This window comes from Alosa sapidissima, chromosome 10, assembly GCF_018492685.1.
Source record: "Alosa sapidissima isolate fAloSap1 chromosome 10, fAloSap1.pri, whole genome shotgun sequence".
Taxonomy (NCBI): Eukaryota; Metazoa; Chordata; class Actinopteri; order Clupeiformes; family Clupeidae; genus Alosa; species Alosa sapidissima.
Window position 1 is genome coordinate 12,094,688 of NC_055966.1, and position 23,774 is coordinate 12,118,461.

Genomic DNA, 23,774 nt, shown 5'->3' on the forward strand with positions numbered 1-23,774 from the left:
ATAGATAGAGTCTTTAATGTCCCCAGGGGATAATCGTTTTCACACATCACTCCATGTTCCACAGCACCACACACACACAAACAACATGTGACATATCCCAACCCCACCTAATACAAGTAGAAGACAGAACACACACACACACACACACACACACACACTTAGCACAAAAAACATGTGACATATATTCCCAACCCCACCTAATACAAGCAGAACACAGAACCCATAATTGGGTTGCCAGCTGGGGCAGCACTGGATCTCCACATACGTCTGGTCAGCACTGTGATGGCGGTGGGTACAGAACTAGTTATGAAGAGGCCTTTTGCCCAGTGCAACAGACAGGGTTGCGTATGACACGTAATCTTTGTTGTGTTCGCATGGATGCCAGTAACTACCCTGTTAGACTGGTTGACCATGGATGTAGGTGTGGTTCAGTCCAGGGGGTGATTTTGATGTGTGAATGACCAGCTCTTTTTGTCTATGTTTACATGAAGGATTTAGTTCTAGCAACCAGTCGTCCCAGTAAGCTCAGTGGACAGCCAATGGACAGCTGTGGCCAAAACCACAATCATAGTTTGTCACTCACACACACACACACACACACACACACATACTGTATCACAACTATACTTACACATGCCATATGCAAACGGACACATCCTCAGTTACAGTAATTACTCACACACAGACAAACAATGCAAACACACACACACACACACACACACGCACACACACACGCACAGACATACATAAGGAAAACTGGTAACAGCTGTTTTGCTCACACACACTCTTATATTCAAACATCTTCACATACTGCACTTACACACACACACACACACTGTCTTGCCTTTAATGAGACCGGTCCTGTCACATCTCTATGCTGGAGGAGGGGCAGAGTGACCCCACCTGTCCATCACATCACAGGGGGCGGGCCTGAGGAGCACATTATGAATTCTTAATGAGCAGCACCTTCACCTCCCAGAGACAAGATAATCTAATTAATGCCAACACACCTGTCAACCTGCCACACACACACACACCAGCAAACCTGCCAACCGACACACAAACACTCACACACACACAAACACACACACACACACAGACACACACACACACACACACACACACACATACCAGCCCGACCTGCCAACCTGCCAGACACACACACACGCACACACACACACACACACACCAACAGACCTGCCAACCTGCCACACACTCCAACACACACATACTAAGACGCACACCAGGAGACCTTCGAACCTACTACACACTCCGACACACCCACCAGCAGACCTGTCAACCTGCTACAAACACACAAGCAAACCTGCCACACACACCAACAGACCTGCCAGCCATATCTAAGGTCTGCCCATGATACCATTACAGTAATACAGAGATTATGCACACACACACACACACACACACACACCCACCTGAGAGTCCTCTCTCCCCTCACTGACTTTAATGAGCTATGAGCTGCCAGATCTCCCAGTAGGGCATGTGAAAAGGCAGTTTGTGTGTGTGTGTGTGTGTGTGTGTGTGTGTGTGTGTGTGTATTTCTGTTAATGAGACATCACTATGGCATGTAGAGCAAATAGATTAAAGTCAAGATGTTAGGTGAGACCATTAATGTGTGTGTGTGTACCTCTGTATGTGCATGAGGGAGAAAACATACTACTTGGACTTGACACAATATTAAAGACATCGTAGCACGCACACACACCTACACACACACACACACACACACACATACAGTACCTACACACATGCATACACATACTGTATACACACCCACACACGCACACACATTTTTTAAACCTTATATCCACAAAACCTCTCTTCTATCCACAAAACCTCTGACACAAGGTTTCAACAAATGAACAATCAGAACAGTTTTATCTGTGCTCAAAAACAAACAATGTCTTCAGATCATTCACGCAGCACTCAAAATGAAAACACTACTGAGCAGTCATTACACACTACATCACAAAAGTACATTTAGCATCTCCAAAAAAAAGATAACTCAGCACATGGATTCAGCATATACTGTACTGTACATTCTCTAAACATAAAGTCTTGTGAAAGGTATGCTGAAAAAGACACGTTCAATATTGTAAAGGAGAAGAAAATGACTCCAGCATACAATGTACTTATATGCCTCACTGAGTTTCTGTCATTTATTGATATGAACCTGCACTGTTCTGCAACCTTGGGACTCTGACCTGGCTCATCTTGGTTGTGTCACATCATTTGAAACAAGTGTGATCAATTTTGAGTGACTGAGTTAAACTTCTGACTATGTGCTCTCTTTGTATTATGTGTTGCCATTTGTGGTGCAAAATGTGTTTTATTTCATGAGAATGTGTTTAGAGTTCTGCAAAAAGAGTTAATGAGATCTGCAAATTGTGTTCTACTGGGTGAAAACTGTTTATGGCTTTGCCAAAAGAGTGATCGATTCAATAAATGTATTCAGGCAACTGAGCCTTTGGTTCAGAGGGTTTAGTGTTTTAGCAATTGTGAAAAATAGTGGTGACACGATTTCGATTTTACAGTTTTTTCTGATTGCTTAAGCACATTTTTTGTAACTATGGCTTTTTTTGCAAAACTCTACACACAAATAGGAAAACCTTTCACCCAATCAGCAAAAGTACAAAAATCTAGTTCTCTTGCAAAAGCTAACACACATTGCTTAACTCTTCACACCTTCGTAAAAATTGTGTTTTCGTATCAAACAGTAAACACAAGCCATCACAATAGTAAGCACACAATGTGCCAACTACACACTGATGGTATGAATAAAAAACACATCTGGCTTTTGCTTTCTCTGTGCACAAGGTAGACTATGTCAGTTTGAGGTCATACTTTTGTCATAGTTCTGTAAACATACAGGGATCCAAACTTCAAGTATTGGTGTTTATTTACACACATCAAAACAAATACAAGTGTGTTTTTCCAAGTCAAAATACAATATAGCAATTTCACTGAGACAAAACAAATCAGTCTACATCGGGTCATCTCTCTCAAAATTTGTCTACATCACATGCAATGTCCTAGTTCAAGGCACCGGGGAAAATATATTCTGGAATGCTGTGTCCAGGCCTGACATGACAATATCTCCACATGTAGCCTGTAAAAGGGCTGTTTCTTTCTCCTCTTCCCCCTCCTCGTCCTCTTCTTGCTCCTCCTTGCCCTCTTCCTCTATCTTCACCTCCTTGTCCTTGTCATTCTCTCCCTCTCACTTCTTCACCTCCGCATCCTCTTCCTCCTCTTCTTCCTCCTACTTCTTCACCTCCATGTCCTATTCTTCAGCCTCCTCTAATTCTTACTCTTCTCACTCTTCCTGCTCCCTCTATTGTACCCATTGTACATTACCTGTGGCTTAGTGCTTAGGCTGATTGCAAAGTGAACTAATTATCTAAAACAGTTTTTACATGAGAAAGTGTGCCAGAGAGTTGGCAAAATAGTGAAAATAATAGCCATGCCTGTGTATAGATTTGCTAGGAGTGTGTTGATCATTTGGAAATTGAGTGTAAAGCATGAGTTGTGTTTACAGTTCTGCAAAAAGAGTGCTGTGTAGTGAATTGTGCCTACAGTTGTGCAAAGTGTGTGTTACAAAATTGCAAACTGAGTGCAAAGCAGTGTTTGTGCTTTTAGTTTTGCAAACTCAGTGAGTGGTTTTGCTATAAGTATTAATAGTTTTAGAAATTGTGCTATAAGAATCACAGTTGTGTTTAAGCATTCAAAAAAAACTGTAAGCATTCCGAAAAAACTGTAAGTCGAACTTCTTGAACTTCGAACTGAAAGGTAGAATCGATGATGTAGCCACACCCCCAATGTCACATCCAGCATGCTTGCCAAGAGGCAAAACACACACACACACACACACAAACACGTATTAAACTGCAGTGCGTCAACAATCCTCTAACTTCCTCTAATCAACCGACCGAAATCGATGCCCCTCCTGCTTCTCTGACATCACCAGTATGGAAGTATTTTGTCATTCACGTCAGTTAACACTAATTTAGCAAATGAAAAGAAGATCTAGTTCCAGTCCAAAATTACTTTAAGGCATAAAATGCACATTGATAAGTGCAATATTCCATGAACACTAACCTTGTGTTTCTTTGGATCAATCAAATTATCATTCTGTGTTGTTTCATTTCATTTCACTATGTTCATTTTACGTTCATATTACGTATGTTTGATGTCTATTCTGTTTAGGCTATTAACTCGCAGTTAGCCTGGGTGCCAGCCGAACTTTGTCCCGCCCACAACATTTGAGGTCGGGAAGTTCATATTTTGACTAGAACTTGAGTATGACAACGTCAGGCTAGCTCGCAGTAGGAAAAAGGGTTCAAAATAAAAAGGTATCAAAATAAAAGCCTCCCGAAACAGAATTGGGTAAAATTAAAGAATGGAGAATCGTGACACCCCTAGTGAAAAACTAAAACCACAGAAATGCACATATGTCTGCACACACACACACGCACACACAGTCAGCCGGTACACTCCCCCAGCAGTGCCCCTGCTGGTCACATATGATACCACATCCAGTTTGACGGAGGCTTCTTTTGTGTCTGGCCAGGGGTGTGTAACACTTTAAGTGCAAGATAAACAATAGCATTTGCATGTGTGTGTGTGTTTCTGTGTGTAGAGAGGGCTGTTGGTGAGTCTAATCTGACATAAAGACTACACTGCTCGTTAGTACAGATTTAGTGTGTGTGTGTGTGAGGGAGTAAATCTGCACTAATAAACCTCTCGTCGTCGTAGTGGTGTGTGTGTGTGTGTGTGTGTGTGTGTGTGTGTGTGTGTGTGTGTGAGGGAGTAAATCTGCACTAATAAACCTCTCGTAGTGCAGGTGGTGTGTGTGTGTGTGTGTGTGTGTGTGTGTGTGTGTGTGAAAGAGAGAGAGAGAGAGAGAGAGAGTGAGTGAAAGAGAGAGAGAGTAAATCTGCAGAACTAAACCTCCTTTAGTGCACGTGGTGTGTGTGTGCGAGTGTGTGTGTGTGTTTCTCTCTTGTTCCTTGTCTCTGATGTCTCACAGTAAAGTTAAAGTGTGTGTGTGTGCGTGCGTGTGTGTGTGTGTGTGTGTGTGTGTGTGTGTGTGTGTGTGTGTGAATACAATATGTCACAGTGTATTCCCAGTTGATAGTAGCTCTCTTATGTGATAATAAACATATGAAGCTGGGGGATAACAATAATAAAGAACGGGCATCACTCTAAAGCAGAATCCATTGGGTTTTACAGACATCACATTACATGTAAGAGGTGAACAAGGCTTTCAGGATCATTATCAGGTGTGTGTGTGGTGCAGTTGTCATAATTGTTGGAAATATGGAGTGAGATTACTTACGGAAAAAGCCCCCCATAAGCACACATCATAGTGCATAAGCAGAGTTATTGGCTCTGCGTTAGTTGGTTAAGGCACTCACTATATTCTTATACTGTAACAACTCACTGAGATTTACATCAGGCTGCGTCTGAGGTGTGTGTGTGTGTGTTTGTGTTTGTGTGTGTGTTTGTGTGTGTGTGTGTGTGTGTGTGTGTGTTGGCTAGTGTCAGCTGCTGTTTTGCCTCTTGACAAAGAGAGGAAGGGAGAGAGAGAGAGAGGGAGAGAGAGAGAGAGAGAGGGAGAGAGAGAGAGAGAGGGAGTGAGAGAGAGAGAGGGAGAGTGTGTGTTGGCTCCACAGGCCCCTTGGTTACTCCACATCTGATGCAACCACTCCCGCTGGTTCTCTCTCAGATCGTCCTATCACCAGGTGGTCTTCTTTCAGGTCCTCTTCTTGCTCTTGGTGGTCTTCTCTCAGGTCCTCTTCTTGCTCTTGGTGGTCTTCTCTCAGGTCCTCCTCTTGCTCGGGCCCAAAGCGCAGCCTGGAGAGGGCGGAGCTGTGAATAGCCTGTGTCACGGTGACTCCGCCCCTTCCCTCCGCACACGCCTCCATGTGCGGCACGCTGAGCTGTGATTGGAGGAAGAGGTGCAGACAGCTGTCCGACAGCAGCAGGGGATTCAGCACCACCCTGTCACACACATACAGTACATACACACACACAAACACACACACACACACACATATATATACACACACACACACACACACATACATACATACAGGTTTTAAGTCCAAATGCATCCAAAGGCACACATTTTAAGGCTTTTATTTGGATCTCAACATCGGAAGAATTTACAGATCCAAACATTGATGGAAGGTTTACACGTTTAGACAGGTCTGATCAAACACAGTATCTGTTGTGCTATTTTTCATCCTTTCTGCACTTGTGGTTATGAGTAAACATGGCATTGTCGTCTCCAGATGAATACTTTAGCTATTATTGCGGCAATGGAGCAGTACTTTGCTTGTCATTTTGCATGTGGCTTGCATTTTGCTTTCCTATGACTTGCATGTGGCTTGCATTTGGCTCCACACAGTTGCAGTCCATTGCAAGTAGAGCACCTCTTACTACCCTGCGTTTTCCCTGGCAGTCTCGATGGGTGCAGATGTGTTAGAGTGGTGTGGTAGTGTTTGCTACAGTCCTGCCGCCATGTTGTGTATGAGCGTGCGCACACACACACACACACACACACACACCACTGTTGAGATCATGGGCCTCCTCACTCGTCAAAAGCTTATTCAAATTTAGTAGGAGGTCCAGTCCACATTGGGAGTGTTTTCATTATCAAACGTCGAGCGCATGGCGCAACAAGGTGTTCCCTGGTTTCTTAATCAGTCATGGGTTTGTTTGGGGCGTAACATCATTTAAACCAATGAGAATGACATCTGTCATTCCCTTTAACGGTGCAAAGCGCGATGTCAAATAAATGCCTCAGTATTTTGACATTCAACGGCGCATTTGAAGGAGGCTGCTTGCGAGACCGTGGGCCCTATCATGACAGTCAAAACCGCATCGTCACTCGTCAAAAGCTTATGGTTTTCGTTATCAAACGTCGAGCACATGGCGCAACAAGGTACACCTAGGTTTTTTTAATCAGTCATGGGTGTGTTTGGGTTGTATAACATCATTTAAACCAATGAGAATGACATCTGCCATTCCCTTTAACGACGCAAAGCGCAATGTCAAATAAATGCATCAGTATTTTGACATTCAACGGTGCATTTGAAGGAGGCTGCTTGCGAGACCGTATGGAATAGTCATTCCACTAAACCATGCTTTACTAAAACCTAGCACAGCCTTCACGCATTTGCACTCCTCTGTTATTTGAACTCATTGGCAAAGTGAAACTAACTTCACCATGGTGTCAGTCAAGACAGTTATATGCAGTTACTTTCACTATTGACTGACAATGGGTTACCATCGAAAACATAGGCTGGAAAAAGCAACACTTACCCTAATATTGCTCAAATGACTGAATAAAAAAACATTTATCCTGCAGAGGAGTTGCTTATATCTCGTGACAGTGCGTCTTCAGCTGTGCAACGTGTCTCTCGCCTCTCCCCTGATCACTTTTAACCGTCATTACCAATTTGCAAATGATATTGAATAACTACTCATCATGAGATGTACAGTATTTCGTGACAGGGGCGCAGCTACCCATTTTTTGAAGGGTATGCAACAACAAATTGCCCCCCCAAAAAAAACCCACAAACAACTAAAGTAAAACAAGAAATTCTGCCAATTTGAACTTGAAGTATTGTTAAATGGTGCATTGTCAAGAGAGTCTAAACGGTTCTCATAACGTCCTTTTGCCAGCTGTTGTTAACAAAGGATAAGGCTGATCCAGCTCTAGCCTTTGTTTGCCACATTATCAGCACAATATTAAGCTATTAATATTAGGATTGTTAGGAAATGGAAACATGATGAGTTGTTGCTAGCGTGACATTTCTGTTTGCAGTTTGCCAGTATGAGCATGGTAGCCACTATCTTAATGGAATAGGTTATGTTTCAATCAGCATATGCTTAGCAAACGCTAGTTAGTCTGTTAACATGAATATTTGCAAGCCTCAAAGCACAGACGTCACACTTTAAATCCTACCTGTTGCTTTTCACCATCCACTTATTTAACTACTGTCGCATCCCTTGGCATGCCATCTCATTTTCTCTCTATCTTTTTCTATTTTTAGCCCCCGACAGCTTTTTTTTTGCTGTATCCATCTTTTTCCATAGACGAAAACTCACTACTCGTACCTGCTCACTCAGCGCTCGTACGGCGCCACCACTCCCTTTTCTATGTCAAAATTCTATGATGGAATCTTATAAGATAGGGCACCTACTCTAGCCTGTTAGTCCTCTAAAATGTTATTTAACATTGAGGAAATGCAGAAATCATTTAGAAACGTACAACAGTAGCTACATATAGAATACACCAAATATATTATTATTATTTTTTTTTTTTTTACCATCGCTTTGTCGCCCCCACGGTGCTGCGCCCCTATGCGCCGCATATAGCGCATACCCACTTTTTGCGCCACTGCTTCGTAATATCTTTATTCAAATTATGTTTCCCATCGTAATCGTGCAAGTTGCATGGATGTGCGCTGGTGTGCGTTCATGAATGATAGAAGGATGGTGCGTGCACCCGCCAATATGGCTGTTGACAATGCCCTGGAATTAAAATAACATAAACAACTCGCCATAGACTTCTGACCAGGTGTACAATAGCGATTTTTAGACAATGCGCTAACCCACTCCCTAAGTTGTTAATTGCCACACCCCTGGGCGCATTGTTTAAAAAATAAACATGCAAAATAAGGAATTAAAGTTTGCACCGGGTGGAAAACGAGTTTCACGCCATGCGCCAAGGTGCAAAATACAGCCCTGTATGGAATAGTCATTCCACTAAACCATGCTTTACTAAAAACCTAGCATAGCCTTCATGCATTTGCACTCGTCTATTATTTTAACTCATTGGCAAAGTGAAACTAACTTCACCATGGTGTCAGTCAATGAGTCAGTCAATGAGTCAGTCAGTTATATGCAATAGCTAAGTTACTTTCACTATTGACTGACAATGGGTTACCATCGAAAACATAGGCTGGAAAAAGCAACACTTACCCTAATATTGCTCAAATGACTGAATAAAACATCCTGCAGAGGAGTTGCATATATCTCGTGACAGTGCGTCTTTAGCTGTGCTCCATACTGTACCTGTCTCTCGCCTCTCCCCTAATCACTTTTAACCGTCATTACCAATTTGCAAATGATGGTGAATAACTACTCATCATGAAATGTAGGCTACTTCATAGTATCTTTATCATAATTATCTTTCCCATTGTAATAGTGCAATTTGTAATGTTTTGCATGGACGTGCGCTGGTGTGCGTTCATGGATGATAGAAGGATAGTGCGTTGTGCACCCGCCAACATGGCTGTTGACAATGCGCTCTTAAAATAACATATTTAACAACTCGCCATACACTTCTGACCAGGTTTCTCTTGGTCAGTGGCGTAATGCGTTTTAGGTGGTGTACAATAGCGATTTTTAGACAATACGCTTGGTCACTCTAAGTTGTTAATTTCCACACCCCTGGGCACGTTGTTTAAAAAATAAACGTGCAAAATAAGGAATTAAACTTTGCACCGTGTGGAAAACTAGTTTTACGCCATGTGCAAGGGTGCAAAATACAGCCCGAGAGCTTGGAACAGTAGAGCTGCTCCAGCTCCCAGTGTAGGGCTGCCACCTAGTGGTCAACGTGAGACATGACCAGACCAGTCCTGTGCTGGTTAAAACTGGGTTTTGTATGTTGTGCTGTCCTGTCTGTGTTGTGCTGTTCTGTGTTCTGTGTGTTCTGTTGTGCTGTGCTGTGCTGTGCTGTGTTGTGTTGTGTTGTGTTGCTGCTGCAGGCCCTCCATGCATGTGTTGACTTGTGTTGTGGTGTGTGTGTGTGTGTGTGTGTGTGTGTGTGTGTGTGTGTGTGTGTGTTTGTGTGGAGACTCACGTCTGTAGGAACTGCTGCAGGCCCTTCATGCGTGTGTTTATCTGCTGTCCGTTATTCAAACTGAAAAAGGGGTTCTTTGGAGGTAACTGAGGAAGATTTACACTGGACAAACACAAAACACACACACACACACCCAAACACACACACAAACACACACACACACACACATTATATTTACAGTATATTAATTCCTTCAGCAGACACTTCTATCCAAAGCGGCTTACAGAATGAGGAATAACATTCAAGAGTGGTACATTATAGTGACTTACAGCACTAGTGTGTTATAGTGATGTTCTAGAGTGACTTACAGCACTAGTGTGTTATAGTGATGTTCTAGAGTGACTTACAGCAGTAATGTGTTATGGAGTGATGTTCTAGAGTTCTTCAATTTCCCCTTGGGGATCAATAAAGTATCTATCTATCTATCTATCTATCTATCTATCTATCTATCTATCTATCTATCTATCTATCGATCTATCTATCTATCTATCTATCTATCCATCTATCTATTTATCTATCTAGAGTGACTTACAGCACTAGTGTGTTATAGTGATGTTCTAGAGTGACTTACAGCAGTAATGTGTTGAGGAGTGATGTTCTAGAGTGACTTACAGCACTAGTGTGTAATGGAGTGATATTCTAGAGCAGAATATCACTCCATGGTTCCCAAACTTTTTTTTCCCCGCGTACCACCACCTACATCCTGACTCGGCTTGCGTACCCACACCATCAAACACATAAAATTAAAAATGTAACACATTCTATTGACGCATTCCAGGCATCATAATTAGCCGCCATACATGATAACCAATAACAAAATCAAAATGCCTATGAGCTCTGAAAAAACACTGAAAAAACAGGATGGAGAACAACATTATGAAACACAAAGAACAAAGAGAACATATGCTTAAGATTTTTAAAAAAATCATTTTTAACACCTTTCTGACATTGCCCTTTTCATCTCGCGTAGTGGAAGCTCACATACCACAGTTTGGGAATCTAGAGTGACTTACAGCAGTAGTGTGTTATAGAGTGATATTCTAGAGTGACATACAGCAGTAGTGTTATAGAGTGATATTCTAGAGTGACTTACAGCAGTAGTGTGTTATAGAGTGATATTCTAGAGTGACATACAGCAGTAGTGTTATAGAGTGATATTCTAGAGTGACTTATAGCAGTAGTGTGTTATAGAGTGATATTCTAGAGTGACTTACAGCAGTAGTGTTATAGAGTGATATTCAAGAGTGACTTACAGCAGTAGTGTTATAGAGGGATATTTTAGAGTGACTTACAACAGTTATGTGTTATGGAGTGATATTCTAGAGTGACTTACAGCAGTAGTGTGTTCTCCTGGAGTTTCTGTCTGAGCCAAACAAACTCGCTAAATCTCCTCCTCACACACGAGCTCTTCCTGTTAAACGCCAAGCTGTTGGTCTAAAGGAATGAAACACACACTTAAGCTTCTCCACGACAGGCTGTTGCTCACATAAAGTGTGTGTGTGTGTGCGTGCATCTTAAACTTACGTGTATACAGATCTCATAGTCCATGTAAGCGTGCCAGAAGTCCTCTTTGCAGATGCGAGGGTCCCGAACCCAAACGCTGATGAACTCCTTCTCCCCCATAGAGCACCTGAGTCTGACAAACGAGTGTGTGAGAAGGCTGTTGTGTGTGTGTGTGTGTGTGTGTGTGTGTGTGTGTGTGTGTACAGTGTGTGATAGGAGCAGCAAGTGTGTGAGCTGAGCGAGGGTGTGTTGTTCTGAACGCTGAATGCTGTCTCTGATTGGGGAAGTGCTCATTTCCACTGGAGTTTACGACTTTATGACAGAGCGGACAGTCCCGTGACTCAACACACCTCAGCTCACACACTCACACACACCACAGACACACACTAGCACACACTATATAGACACACTGAGACACACACACTGCAGACACACTGTATATAGACACACTAACACACACTGCGTAGACACACACTGCGTAGACACACAAACTGCAGAATCACACTGGACCCTCTCAGGGTTTTTTAGAACACTGACTATACCTCAAGCACTGTTGAGTAGTGCTAGCGGCAAGGCTTTGAACTGGTTCACAGAACGAAAAACCAGAAACTTTTGATGTTTTGCTAGGAACAGAAACGAAACCACAAACTTTACATTTTATGTTCCGGAACAGAATTGTTTATCTAAAATAATGGTAACCGGTTAATACGGTTATTTTTTTCGTTCTTTGACAAGATTTCTGTGCAATATGACTTGGTGAGGTTGACTTTCGGTTGTTCACTCATCGGGAGAAATGTAATGGAGAAGCTTGCCGCCAGCTGTACAGGCAGAATCTTTTGTCATTTCCCTCTGGGCCCTGACAGGGTTTTGGGCATTTGTTTATACGTTTAATATTCACAATGGCAGCTATGTACACACACCATTGTGGTTTTGTATTGTCTGATGACATAAGAGAGACAAAAATGCATTGGGCCCTGACCAGGTTTGGTCAATTGATGTTCACAATGGCAGCTATGTAGCCATATTTCAGTTATTTGCACAGATTTAGCTATGTGAGTTGCATAGGCTTTTGGATGGATGCTTCTGTAATGCTTTGTGGTTTTGTATTGTTTGATGACATAAGAGTGCACAAATGCACTGATTGAGCCCTGACCAAGTGTGTTCAGTTGTTTGCCAATTAACAACTTGGCAGACATTTTCCTTAATTCATGTATAATACAAAAAAAAATGTAGGCATGTCAGAATTACAGTTATGCCGCTTAAAAGTCCTAATGATCAGCCTACTTTTTGTATGTCCTGCAGCTGACATGGAACGTTATTAACCGGTTTGGGAACTTTATTTTTTTGTTCTAACCAGAGGACCTGCACCTGACAGTTGTGTGTGTGTGTGTGTCTGTCTAACACAGAAGACCTGCACCTGACAGGTGTGTATGTGTCTGTCTGTCTAACCCAGAAGGCCTGCACCTGACTGGAGGGGTTTACAAGGTCATGTCAGGGGCATGTGTGTGTGTGTGTGAGTCAGCAACTTAGCTACGAAGAGATCCATAGACTTTGTCCCACTCCACCTGGTGTAAAGTCGTCATCGGACACACACACACACACACACACACACACCTGTCACACTTGCAAACAAAGCAAACACACTTGCATATCAGAAAGCGAAAGGACACAACGTGTGTGTGGGGGATAAATGGTCCTGTGGTCGCTTCTCTCTCTCTCTCTCTCTCTCTGAGGCTGTGAAGGCCTTTTGTGTAAGGATTGGCCCTGTGGTCACTTCTCTCTCTGAGGCTGTGAAGGCCTTTAGGCGGGGATCACATTAGCCAGCGGCAAGCGCCAGGTTTCCTATGGTTCTCTATGGTTCGGCAGTGGAACGGAGGCAACACTGGCGTACCGCTAGCGTTGAACAAGCTGAGCATTGAACTTGGTTCAACTTTCAAAGCACAACGCGAGCGAGCGAGATAAAACTTATTATGGTCTGAGCGTGGTACCGTTACGTTTGCCGCTGCCTGATGTGATCCCCACCTTAGTGTAAGGATTGGCCCTGTGGTCACTTCTCTCTCTGAGGCTGTGAAGGCCTTTAGTGCTTACAGACTCTGCACTGTGTGCTGTTACATACATACTTACAGCACACTGCCCCCCCCCAATACACAGCACATTGTCTCATGAGGAAGCTTCTCCAACACACATATTGCACACTGCCCTCTCCCCACATACACAGCACACTATCCCATCTCCCCTGTCATCCCCCCAAAACACACACCAAGACCCCTGGCAGTTGGGTTAGCCCCTTGAGCCGTGGATCTGCCCAAGGTTTCTTCCTTGGTAAGGGAGTTTTTCCTTGCCCCTGTTGCTCTTGGGTGCTCCTTGTTGGTGCCCACCCCCCCCCCAATCCCAATCCTCCCCTACCCAGCCCTTGCCACTTAATCTACTAAATCCCTCTTCTACTCCACTTTTTACCCCCCCACCCCCCCATAAATGCACAAATAGGCTGACACCAGACAGAATTTCGCTGCATTTCTTACTTCCAGTAACTATATGCATGTGACAATAAACTTCTTTGTATCCTTGTATCCTTGTTATGGGGGACAGGGGTCACTCTGCACTGTGTGCTGTTAGGGGGGACAGGGGTCACTCTGCACTGTTAGGGGGGACAGGGGGCAGTCGTCTGTGCGATGCGGCTGGAGAGTGGAGATTGCAGTCGGTTTGTTAGGAGTCCCAGAAGTGTGGGAGGTTTCCAGAAGGATAATATTGTTAGTGAGCCTCTCAGTGAGACCCTCTGAGAGCTGACGGTGTGTGTGAGCTGGTCTCTTGCACACTGACATTTAAACAGAAGACTCTTCTGTGCACTGCAATACACCACACAGGTGGCTTGTTAATATTGGTCATACAGTTGCTTCGACTTTACGCTATTTACCCATGTAATAAACAAGTAACATCATTGATTGTGTTATATGATCAAGTACTTATATATTATACTTATATTGAGTGTTATAATGATCAAGTACTTGATGGGCAATTCCACGGAAAATTGACTTGTCACATCCATAACGCCAGTGAAATGCCTTGGCATTTGTATGATGTGAATGATAGCATTCATTTTTTGTGCATTTTTTCTCATTTACATTCTTCAGCCAAAAATAGCAAAAGCTCAAATTTCATGTAATCATTCACATCATACCATACCATCACATTTTACTGGCGTTATGGATGTTACCAAAAATGTAATTTTCCATGGAATTGCCCTGATATTAATACCAGGAATGGATATGTTTTACCCATGTAATAAACAAGTAACATCATTGATTGTGTTATATGATCAAGTACTTATATATTATACTTATATTGAGTGTTATAATGATCAATTACTTGATATTAATACCAGGAATGATATGCTTTACTGTGTATATGGTTGGTTTGGATCAGTGAACGCCAGAGCTGAGAACAGCTGTGGCAATAGACCCTTTCAACTGCAGAAACAAACATGTGCGCTCCTCAGCACAGAAAACAACACTGAGCTAATGTTCACTTGGAAACAAACAAAAACTAAAAGTAAAAAAGTATGTTTTAAAGTCGCCATTAGAGCATTATGCTACAGTCTGATTTATTTTACTTTCAAAGTATCTGCGTTGGTTTTGAACGTTTTCAACCGGAAAACCCCCTTGGAACAGTTTGAAAGTGTGGACCATTAGAACTGTGTCTGTGGAACCCACAGTAGACAGAAGATTGTATTCATAGGGATGGAACATGGAACCCTGTCTATAGAACCCACAGGGGAGTCAGACTGTTGTCATAGGGATGGAACATGGAACCCTGTCTATAGAACCCTCAGGGGAGTCAGACTGTTGTCATAGGGATGGAACATGGAACCCTGTCTAACCCACAGGGGAGTCAGACTGTTGTCATAGGGATGAAACATGGAACCCCGCCTATAGAACACACAGGGGAGTCAGACCAAAGATTCTATAGTCAACCGTCTCTGGTCAGACTGTTGTCATAGAGTGTCCCAGTGACGCCACTTCCATTTGCCTCCATGGGACCTATCTTTCAAAAAAATTTGAACGCCAGTCTATGGCGAAAAATAAATTATTTTCTGGTCCCGGTTGACTTGTGCCTTAAATTACCCATATGATGTTTGTCAATTTTAAAGAGAATTTTTCATGTAAAGACATTTGCAGTTTGTTTCGTAACTATTGAATTACAACATTGTGAAAGATCGTAATTCCCACGACTACAAACCCATCAGTCGCGCTAGTGACGTTAGCTCATTCACAGCCACACTAGATTGTACAAGCATACCAGCAACAGGTCTTAATTGGGCTTTCCTTGCCGATGAAAATACCATGAGTCAGAGGATTAAACACATCAGGTAAGTTGTATTCGTCCATAGACTGTACATTAGATACTGTTAAGTGATATTGCAGGCAGCAAGATGCAACCGTTAACTAGCATAACAGCTAATCTTATCGTTAATTACGTTGGTGACGTACATCGTTTGAGACGAGAGATGTAGTCCACTGAGCGGATTCGCACAAAACCAACATAACTTTTGAAGTCTATCGAACAACAGTACTTTCTTGACGTGAAAAATTATCTTTTAAATTCACACACATCATATGTGAAATTCGTGGCACAATTCAAACTGGACCAAAAAATAATTGTTATCTCTCCATTAACTCCCGTTCATAATTTTTTGAAAGATAGGTCCCTTGTAGCGGAAGGAAAACGGAAGTCACTGGGACACTCTATAGGCAGAGCCGTCTGGCTCTGGTCATAGGGATGGAACATGGAACCCTGTCTATAGAACACACAGGGGAGTCAGACTGTTATCATAGGGATGGAACATGGAACCCTGTCTGTAGAACACTGAAGAAATGTGAAGTAGAGAATGCAAAAGAGTTTTATTCATGAATGAATTTTTATTCAGGGGTCTTTTCTGAGCTTAGAGCCAGAGGGGAGAATACTTCATATGACACTCACACACACACACCCCTGGACATCTTAATGTCCATGGTGGAGCAGTACTAGTGTTTGGGGTAACAGCAGGTCTGCCTTTGAAACAGCAGTTAGAGACAGTTGAAAGGTCTGGGCACCAATGAGCGCGCACACACACACACACACACACACACACACACCACAAAATGCTAGAAACTTTCAGGAACACAGTCATGGTTTCAAAACTAATAGACATATGGGAAGTGAAACCTATCCACAGCACAACAAACACACACATACACACACACACACACACACAGCATTTAATGCCAACGGGCCTTTTCCACAGCCAGAGGCACCTTCTAACGCACACACACACACACACACACACACACACACAGATGTCTGTTTCACAGACAGGGGAAACACTCTTTCAGAGGTTCCATACACACATGGAAGAATATCTTTGGATTTACAATGAAAGGCTACTACACCCCCCCCCCCCCCCCCCCCCCCACACACCCCAAAACAAAACTCTGATTAGAACACACATATATATGTCTGATAGCACCATGAGGTAAAACACATACATACATACACACACACACACACAACTATGCACACACACACACACACACACACAAAACTACAGAGCTAAAGGGAGTCTTAAAGCTTAAATACTGGTTGTTTGACGTTACACACACACACACACACACACACACACACACACACACACACACACACACTGACACTCACTCACACAGGTCTGAGTTCTTCGTCAGGTCTGATTACATAACGCAGGACTTGAGGACAGCAAGACGAACGGCTCTGGACGCGTCTCCACGGAGACACAGTCTGCTACTTAAGAACACCAACAGGGAAATGCTACAGTACTACAGCTGCACAACTACACATCCTTTCCTCTCCTTCCCTCTCCCCATCTTTCCATCCCTCTCTCTCCTTCCCTCTCTTTCCATCACCTCCTCCCTCCATCTCTCTCCCACTTTCTCTCTCTCCCCTCCCTCCATCTCTCCCTCCCTCAATCTCTTCCTCCCTCCCTCCATCTCTCTCTCAGTCTTAAGGTGATTGCACACTGCCCAGACAATGCCCAACAAACACCAACATTCCAAGGCTGCGTCCACAATAAGTTGGGTAAATAAAAATACGCATATTTGAGGTGAAAACAATCTGTTCACAATATCCTTTTTGTATCGTTTTGTAAGGTTTTGCATCCACACTAGATCACTGAAACTCAATAGAACTCTTTGTGGTTGGTGGTGTGTGGAACCCAACATTCTATCAGAGTCATGGCAAGCGTGCACTATCATATATAATGCTCTCTGTTCCCCCTGTACACACTGCAACTAGAACCCCACGTTTTCAAATGTATCACCTCAGAGATCATTTTTATTTTCAGTGTAGGAATACGCCATCTTAATGTGGACGGACTGGCTAAATAGAGTAACAATTATGCAAATGTATACACCTAAAGTTGTTGTGTGTATTTGTGTGTATTTGTGTGTTGGTGTTTGTTGGTGTTTGTTAAAGCAGTGTGCAGGCAGCTTAACGACTGACTAGACCATCTGTCTCTCTCTCTCAGCCTGCGGCTCCTCGTCTGCGGAGAACCTAAACCGCTCCTCGTAGAAGGCGATGACCATCTGGGGGTTCCGCTCACTGGCCTCCCTTGCGGACATCAACGCCACCTCCTCACTGTCCTTCCTGCAAACACGCAAACACATACACGCATGTTAGAAAAATACACACAATAAATACACACACACACACACACACATATGCACATTAGATAAATACACACATTAAACACACACACTTGTGTGTGCGTGCGTGCGTGCATCTTTACCATTTGATGAGGAACGTGAGTTCCCCGTGGTGGTCGGTGGACCCGATGATGCACTCCGGTTCTATGTGGCCCATGAAGGTCCCAGGAACAGCAGTTGTCTCCTGGAGCGGTTCCGGAGCTTCGCCAAGGCACAGCGGACGCTGAGGGATCACAGGGAACCGGAGAGGACACGGACACACACACACACACACACACACACACACACCGGGCTCAGCAAGACTGCACAGGATGTGTGTGTATGTGTGATTAGATTCTAGTGTGTGTGAGCAGGTATCTTTCCAGGTGTGTGTGTGTGGAATGGAAAGACAGATATGTGTGTGTTGAGAGCAGCTCCTACTCTGTGTGTGTAGATAGATAGATAGATAGATAGATAGATTGATAGACTGATAGATACTTTATTGATCCCCAAGGGGAAATTCAAGTTTTTTTTTTAGATAGATAGATGTGTGTGTGTGTGTGTGTGTGTGTGTGTGTGTGTGTGTTGAGAGCAGCTCCTACTCTGTGTGTGTGTGTGTGTGTGTGTGTGTGTGTGTGTGTGTGTGTTGAGAGCAGCTCCTACTCTGTGTGTGTGTGTGTGTGTGTGTGTGTGTGTGTGTGTGTGTGTGTGTGTGCGCGTTGAGAGCAGCCCCTACCCTGTGTGTGTCCATCTCCTCCTCCTCCTCTTTGGGCTGGATGTGGAAGTCCGTGAGGAGCCCCCCCTGCCCCTCCCCTTCCTCGGCGGTGCTCCTGGACAGAGATCGGCCCCTCAGGAACTCCTCGATCAGCTCGGGGCAGTCCAGGTTATCCTCCGGCTCCCACGTGTTCTCCGCACTGACACACACACACACACCAAAACCCAATCACATTGTATTATTCACTATGCAGAGGCTCTCTCTCTCTCTCACACACACACACACACACACACACACACAGTACATTTCTGCACTCTGGTGTTCTTCAGACAAAGCATCCCTCCAGAGCGCCATGCCACATTGGGACATGTTGAATATGGCACGTGTTTAAGGAGTGTGAAGCTACCGCCGAGCCACGATTTGGGGAACTTCTAATACCAGCAGCGGCCAAATGTCCTTCACACGCAGCAGAGTGGGCACTACGCTGTGCTAAATGTATGCCCGTTACTCACACATGTCTGAGACAGACTTAACGGGTCTATTTGTGGCGCGACTTACTCGGTGAAGCCTTTCCACTTGAGGAAGTACTCCACTTTTCCGTTCATCACGCGCTGCTGGACGATCTTTTCCACCACGAACTCCTGCACGACTGTCGTCTCCTCCGCTCGCCGGTGCTTCATGTTCTGCTTCTTCCTCATGTTTCTCTGAAAAGAAAACCATCGGCAATGCAGCAGTCAGTGCGCGTATTCCACGCGCATACTACGCTGCAAATCAGCATACGTTACTTTTTCCGCCATACTTTTTGACCAAAATGTCAAAGCATTACAAATAGCCTGGTACGCATTCTGCTTAGATGTATCCTCGGCTACACACTAGAGCGCATTACGCATACGCCTGTTGCCTACTGCCGGTCGGGACATCGCCTATAGCTCCCATCGCACTCCCTCCTACACTGCCCGGAGTTGGTCGAAATGGCCAGTGACGTAACTCAGCTACGTGCACACAACTCTGGAGCAAAAGTTGAACGGGAGAAGTTGGAGAGCACGAGGCGAGGAGGACCAGTTGGCCCCGCCGCCTCATGACAGCCGAGCAGATAGACAGAGGCACTCAGGTGGCCATCTTGATGCAGCGACCACCGCGCGCATCAGATCACAGCCAGGACATCTGTCCACCTGCCAAGCCATCATCACCGCGGGTCAGGAGCTCACTCAAAAATATACGCGGACCGGATCGCCATCTCGGCGTCTGACATCCATCTGTTAAACGGGCAGGAATCACAAGAGCCAAGGGGAAACACACTTTCGCGATAATTGGCAGCGTTCCAGTTTGCCGCAGGACGTGTTGTCGCGGGCGGGCAGCGGGGTACCACCGCAGTCTGCTCCTAAATTGCTAAACTATTCTGCTAACGTATTCCAATGTTATTACTGCAGGTTTTTACGAGACAATAAAAGATTCATGTAAGCGATTTTGCACTACACCAGAAACATAACTACTGTAGTGTGATGTAGCGTGCGCGATGTTTTGTTCTACCTTCAGTGCGTGCACCGCCGTCTTTGTTATGTTTACATAAGTTCCTGAATGAGTTAAATTAAAATGGCCGATTGGGATCGGAGGAAGTGGTTTCCAAGGGAAAAGGTCAACCCAGGAAAACCGCGGGCAGCCTTAAAGCGCCCGCTAGCCCGCCTGGCGCATCGTGCTGTCGCTGTCCTCCTCTTCAGGAGCACAGACCGGCCGACCGAGACCCCGGCGATGCTGCAGCAGCAACACGGACACACATTGCAGTCCGGCTGCTTTGGAAGGGTCCCGATGGCTGGATAAAACACTCGCCACGCCAATCACACCATCTCCATGTAAAAGTAGAAAGTAGATTTACTTTTGTCATTGGTGCTATTGCCAGATACTAAATTTTAGATTGCCCTTGTCAAATAATGTAGGATAAAAAATATTTTAATATGGTCAACACAAGACTTAAATTGGCTTAAATTATTCAGTTTTTCATAGCATGAACTAATTTGTTCTATGAAGTAGGCTAGTGGTCGCACAGCATCACCGACTGATGTGATTAGTGTAAGGCATTCCAGCAAAACAAATTGAATACGGATATTCAAATTCAGGGGTTATAATGGAAATTGTATTACTTTCATTGGACAGTAGGATAATCGCCTTTATTGGTCTCTGACGGCCATGTTTCAATGTATCATTGCCTAGATCAAAAATACCCAATTCAATCCATTAAATCATCAGGAACTTCTCCCAAAATATTACGGGGACCAGAAATGATTCCAAAGGCCACTGATACATGGACGCCTACTTGGGCTCTCCGCATATCGCCTAGGCTACAGTACGCTCTGTCCATGGATTGTGGCGCCCCCTCGTGACATCCGCACAACAACTAGTCGACAAAGATCACAGTATACCGCTTTGTATAGTCTCAGAACAAGTCGTGAGAGCAACCGGGAAAAAAAAAACAATATTGCAAAGTTAATAAAGATAAATCGTTCTTTCTTTATTTAGCACATACATCATATGAATATGAAAAATCAGGAACAAGGAGTTCTGCACTATTTTAGCCTAATTTTAAAGTAGGTCTACATTTAAAAGTGATTAAATAAATAAGGACTAGAGTTGTTGTGTGAGGTAATAACATCAGTGGTATGCTTGTCCAATCTCGCGAGACGAGGAAATTCCTAATTTGAATTTGCGTGAGTGACTCTTCAGAAAATCACAACTTCAACTGACAGGTCCACTCTGACCAATCACACAAAGCACACTCTGATTGGCTGGAAATGCCAAACAATCACCACGTCCTCCCTCTCTCTCTCTCTCTCTCTCTCTCTCATTTTACTTCAACAGTCTTAGTCGTTTTAACCTAAGTATGCAAGACATGGGTGAAAATTACTTAAGCATTTGTTTTATTTCCTGACTTTATGACAGAAGCACATCACACTAATATATTTCAAATAATTCTTAAAAACGTGTTTGAAGTGTGTTCAGGGACATCTTTATGTATTTTGGAGAAAAATATAAATAAAATAAAATTATTTTGTACCGACACCCTGGTTATGTAACATGGGCCAAACCGGCCTTTACTGAGTTACAATGGGATCTACCTATTTCCATTACTGTATTTCCCATTACTGTGTTCTGTAAAGATTTACATATTTCCTTAAATACATCCTTACTGTGTCTCGCTGCCTTGACCCCTGCTGATCTGTTACAGCGCCATCTATTGGCAGCATCTACACAAACTCAATCTCTGATCAGTGAACCAAATAAACATTGGTGATCTCTGGAACACTATCTACATGCAATGTACAGCACTGCTCTGCTTAGTCTCTCTCTCTCTCTCTCTCTCTCACACACACACACACACGTATACACACACACATACATGCGTGGATGAACAACTGCATGCATAAAACACTAGATTAGTCTAAATTACACAAAAAAATCATTCTAAAAATGTGTGAGCCAGCTTGCTTTCTATGCACTGTCCGTGTAAAAATGTGTAATTTCTATTCCCTTTCAATTTTAGGCCAAATGTCTAGTCCAGATATCTCCAATAGAGGGCGGCAGTTACCAAACTTCCATAGAGTTTTGGGTAATCGGCATGTGCTCCACGGATTTGAAGATCCAGCTTATTTTTGCACGAAGACGCTCCACTGTTACTGGTTGACAAACACATTTTCTGTTTGTCCAAATCTCAAGCCCCGTTTCACTTTAACTAAGATAAATGAAATAGCAAATCACAAACTCAAAACCTTCTCTCTGAGCTGTGTTATAATTGAACTCTTTCATTATTTTATATTTTAACAACACTGGATATCAGCAATGTAAATATTTAATTTCTTTTCAACATCAATGATTAACAGCAGAATGATGTACTGTAAAGTCAATAAGATGGGCGAGAACTCCGAGCTCAGTCTTGACAAATTGTTAGTCTCTACTGAGGCGACGTTGAAGTGTGTGTGTGTGAAGTAATGTTTAAATATGAAACTCTTTCATTCACCTTATATATCTCCATCCCTCTCTCCATTCCTCTCATCTCTCCCTCCCTCTCTTCATCCCTGTCATCTCTCCCTCTCTCCATCCCTCTCTCCCTCCCCCTCTCTCTCCCTCTCTCCATCCTTCTCTCCCTCTCTCCATCTCTCTCTGCCTCCATCCCTCTTTCCTGAGTGTTCCAGCATGCCTAGAAAAAGCCACACAGGGGCATTCCCCCAACCCTGAGCCCAGTCAAGGTACCTGTGTGTGTGTGTGTGTGTGTATGGTGTGTGTGTGTGTGTGTATGGTGTGTGTGTGTGTGTGTGTATGTATGGTGTGTGTGTGTGTGTGTGTGTGTGTGTGTGTATGGTGTGTGTGTGTGTGTGTGTGTGTGTATGGTGTGTGTGTGTGTATGGTGTGTGGTGTGTGTGTGTGTGCGAGCCTGTTTCAGAAACAGCCTGTCCAAATGAATGTGTGTACTGTACGTGTGCATTATGACTGATTGCTGTCATAATTGCTAATACATTCACAAGATAAAGCTCAAGTGGACTAGTGCTCAGCTGATACTTTTACCCAAAGCAGGTTCTGGGTTCGGGAACTGACCAATCAGGCAGCAGGTTCTGTAATGGAACTGACCAATAGACCGGTTTCAGGTCCCTAACAACCGTCATTAAGGACGAACTCGGAGGACAAGCCAACCCAGAGCCGTATAGCAAGACATTGAAAGAAAGCCGGAAGGTGCTCGAAAATGATTAACTTTTGGCAGAGAAAAGCAGACTGAATTTCCCCTGTGTGGTACAGGAGACATCTAATTTTTTTGTGATGTGTCAGTTCAAAGCTAAAAATGTTTAAAACGCCAATAAGTAGGCAGGCCTAGGTATTAGGCTAGACATTTGGATACGAAGCATGCATTATGAAGCTACGAAGTTATGCCACAAATGTTATCTTCATGCTCAAGAGGAAAAACTGAAATCATGTAGGCTAAATAACATAG

At 43.7% G+C, this 23,774-nt stretch overlaps 2 protein-coding genes across 4 annotated transcripts; both read right to left on the reverse strand.

Moving 5' to 3' along the window:
• Window positions 1–5,225: 5,225 nt before the first annotated feature.
• Window positions 5,226–11,782, reverse strand: snx10b (sorting nexin 10b). Of its 2 annotated transcripts, XM_042107732.1 has the most exons (4): window positions 11,417–11,782; window positions 11,226–11,326; window positions 9,893–9,994; window positions 5,226–6,018 (listed from the first exon to the last, which is right to left on the reverse strand). In XM_042107732.1, exons 1-4 carry the CDS (start codon window positions 11,687–11,689, stop codon window positions 5,700–5,702), a joined length of 795 nt encoding a protein of 264 aa, XP_041963666.1. In that variant the 5' UTR covers window positions 11,690–11,782; the 3' UTR covers window positions 5,226–5,699. The 2 variants fall into 2 exon arrangements, with proteins under 2 accessions (XP_041963666.1, XP_041963667.1); XM_042107733.1 differs by lacking the exons at window positions 11,226–11,326; window positions 11,417–11,782 and adding an exon at window positions 10,240–10,243.
• A 5,594-nt stretch (window positions 11,783–17,376) lies between these two features.
• cbx3b (chromobox homolog 3b) lies at window positions 17,377–20,416 on the reverse strand. 2 transcript variants are annotated; one of them, XM_042107734.1, is made up of 5 exons: window positions 20,330–20,416; window positions 19,358–19,503; window positions 18,821–18,998; window positions 18,189–18,328; window positions 17,377–18,046 (listed from the first exon to the last, which is right to left on the reverse strand). In XM_042107734.1, exons 2-5 carry the CDS (start codon window positions 19,495–19,497, stop codon window positions 17,902–17,904), a joined length of 603 nt encoding a protein of 200 aa, XP_041963668.1. In that variant the 5' UTR covers window positions 19,498–19,503; window positions 20,330–20,416; the 3' UTR covers window positions 17,377–17,901. The 2 variants fall into 2 exon arrangements, with proteins under 2 accessions (XP_041963668.1, XP_041963669.1); XM_042107735.1 differs by lacking the exon at window positions 20,330–20,416 and having other exon boundaries at window positions 19,358–19,926.
• Window positions 20,417–23,774: the final 3,358 nt, after the last annotated feature.

What these genes read in the sequence shown, in the direction of transcription:
- snx10b (XM_042107732.1), bottom strand. Translation starts at nt 11,689, where the DNA reads ATGAGCACTTCCCCAATCAGAGACAGCATTCAGCGTTCAGAACAACAC. An exon ending in ACTATGAGATCTGTATACAC is followed by an intron (nt 11,327 to 11,416) that starts GTAAGTTTAAGA and finishes TCATTCCTTTAG; the next exon opens with ACCAACAGCTTGGCGTTTAA. An exon ending in CTGCAGCAGTTCCTACAGAC is followed by an intron (nt 6,019 to 9,892) that starts GTGAGTCTCCAC and finishes TGTGTGTGACAG; the next exon opens with GGTGGTGCTGAATCCCCTGC.
- cbx3b (XM_042107734.1), bottom strand. Translation starts at nt 19,497, where the DNA reads ATGAGGAAGAAGCAGAACATGAAGCACCGGCGAGCGGAGGAGACGACA. An exon ending in AGGAGATGGACACACACAGG is followed by an intron (nt 18,329 to 18,820) that starts GTAGGGGCTGCT and finishes GTGATCCCTCAG; the next exon opens with CGTCCGCTGTGCCTTGGCGA. An exon ending in CTCACGTTCCTCATCAAATG is followed by an intron (nt 18,047 to 18,188) that starts GTAAAGATGCAC and finishes GCGTGTTTGCAG; the next exon opens with GAAGGACAGTGAGGAGGTGG.